At 46.9% G+C, this 2,500-nt stretch overlaps 1 protein-coding gene across 1 annotated transcript in view; it reads right to left on the bottom strand.

Moving 5' to 3' along the window:
* Positions 1-2,500, bottom strand: part of LOC134446826 (protein kinase C alpha type-like) — a 289,331-nt gene that overhangs the window by 57,770 nt on the left and 229,061 nt on the right. The window contains exons 11-13 of the mRNA XM_063196121.1: positions 2,002-2,093; positions 1,539-1,601; positions 96-234 (exon numbers count right to left, since the gene is read on the bottom strand). Of these exons, the coding sequence (XP_063052191.1) occupies positions 96-234; positions 1,539-1,601; positions 2,002-2,093 (294 nt within the window). The remainder of the gene's footprint in view (positions 1-95; positions 235-1,538; positions 1,602-2,001; positions 2,094-2,500) is intronic.

The following is a 2,500-nucleotide window of genomic DNA, read 5'->3' on the forward strand; positions in this document are numbered from 1 at the left end:
ATAGGCCTACAACACAAATGCTTAGGCCCTAACTAAGCCTTGGGGGGTAAACGGAAGACAGAAACAGTTGGGAGCCCCTGCGGCCGCTAACTCACCTCGGGTGCGATGTAGTCCGGGGTTCCGCAGAAGGTGCGCGTGCTGACGCCCTCGTGCATGTTCTCCTTGCACATGCCAAAGTCGGCGATCTTGATGTGGCCCTCCGCGTCCAGCATGACGTTGTCCAGCTTCAAGTCCCTGGCAGGACAGAAACACAAAGCATTTAGCACACACCTGTGTTGCACCGATACCATTGTTTGGCCCCGATACTGATACCCGATACCTGGCTGTGCAGTATCGGCCGATACCGATACCATACCGATACTACTCTGTTTGAAATGTATATATATGAAGGGCTGTAGTGCATATTACTTGGATGTAAAATCATTGCATGGCTTTGTCAGGCTGCTGCGTACCTTTGTGAAACAGGAAAAAGACTAATACAAAGTGAATCTAGCAAAACCTTTAATACTTTTTAAATACCTCTATGAAACAACTAATTTCAAGGCTGTTTAAGTGTCATACAAGCACCTGTAAATGGTATCGGTGTCCTATTTGTTGGTACTCGCCGATACCGATACCACAATTTTAGTGCCGATGCACCGATCCACAGATACTGGTATCGGTATCGGTGCAACACTACACACCTCACATGGTGAGGGGGTGGTGGCTCAGGTGGAAGAGGAGCCATTAGGCAACCAGAAGGTTGCAGGTTCGAGTCCCCCGCTCTGCCCGACCCCATCGATGCGTTGAGCAAGATAACCCCAAAGTTGCTCCCGCCTGGTGGCAGGGTGGTACCCTGCGTGGTGGCAGCCGTTTCCACCGCAGTGTGAATGGGTGAATGTGAGGCATACATTGAGTGCTCGAGAGAGTTGAAAGGCGCTATACAGTATTATAAATGCAGTTCACTGATAGTAGAACAAAATCCTGGGCCTGAACCGTTAGCTCATTTTGAACTAAGATAAACCTGTCTACTGCCATGCAGCGCGTCGAGCCCTCCACATATGGGCTTGCTTGCCCATGGCCACCTGGGTTTGAGTTCGGCCTGGGTCCTTTGTCAGCCCTGCCCCATCTCTCTCTCTCCCCCACTCTCTTCCTGTCATACTGTACTCTCAATTGCCCAGCAATGAAGACACAGAAGCCCTTCAACACATTGATGCCAGATGTTGCGTTGCGCAACATTGGCCCTGGCGCCTGGAGCTGCATTACGCAACATTCAGGCTCATGAGATTTGAGGCAACTTTATTAAAAACCTCTGTTTGTTTGAGATCAATGAACACATTCTAATGAAAGATGAGGGTCTTAATGTTTCAATGCAACTTATTGCATGTTTTTATGTGCTTCAGAAGGCGAGATATTTAGGTTTTTATAGGCTGAGGGCAGCTTTTCTTAAATAGGGCTCAGGCATTCAGCACCCCTTTTTGCAGGTGCCTTAGGCATCAATGGGTTAAAAAAAAACATTTTAAGAAAAGGGATTGCCAGAGTGAGTGCAGCCCACCCACCTGTATATGATGCCCTTCTTGTGCAGGAAGAACAGGCCCACGGCGATCTCTGCAGCATAGAACCTGCAATACAGTACCAGGATCGATCATACAGTTTTATAACCCTGAGAACAATAATTGATCACATACATTTTTTTTAAAACATTAAACAAAAGAAGAGTTTTAGATCAATTATAGCAAGGAATGTTGTGGGGTTAGGTCAGTGCAAAGAGCTTCACTAAGACGAAGTGTCACTTAAACGTTATATTGATTTTAAAAATGTTTCTTTTATTTTTCTGATGAGCACATGCATGTGACTTGTGACACACACACACACACGCACACGCACGCACACGCACACACACACACACACACACACACACACACACACACACACACACACACACACACACACACACACACACACACACACACACACACACACACACACACACACACACACACACAAATAAGAAGACCTTACACAGCCTGGGGCTCCTTGAACTTCCCCACTTGTTGGATGTGGTACATGAGGTCTCCCCCGTTGACGTACTCCATCACGAAATACAAACGGTCCTGAAACACAAAGACACAGGAGAGAGCGAAGACCACTGTCAGGTACAGTCAGTACGTCAGGGACGTCTTCTGATTGGCTGAGCAGGTGTCCATTATTTCCCGAGAACAGGACACCTATGATGTCATGCGGGCTTCTAAGCTGTTTCTTTTCCTAACTTCCTGGCGAACTGTCAGTACCAATTCTAAATTCTGCAGGTTGCCATGGCCAAGACCCCGTCGTTAATTCTATCGCATTTGGTTGTCAAGTCAAAAACCCAGGTGTTAGTTCTATCGCATGTGGTTGTCAAGTCAAAAACCCAGGTGTTAGTTCTATCGCATGTGGTTGTCAAGCCAAGACCCTGTCGTTAATTCTATTACATTTGGTTGTCAAGTCAAAAACCCAGTCGTTACTTCTATCGCATTTGGTT

This window comes from Engraulis encrasicolus, chromosome 1 (genome assembly GCF_034702125.1).
Source record: "Engraulis encrasicolus isolate BLACKSEA-1 chromosome 1, IST_EnEncr_1.0, whole genome shotgun sequence".
Lineage (NCBI taxonomy): Eukaryota > Metazoa > Chordata > Actinopteri > Clupeiformes > Engraulidae > Engraulis > Engraulis encrasicolus.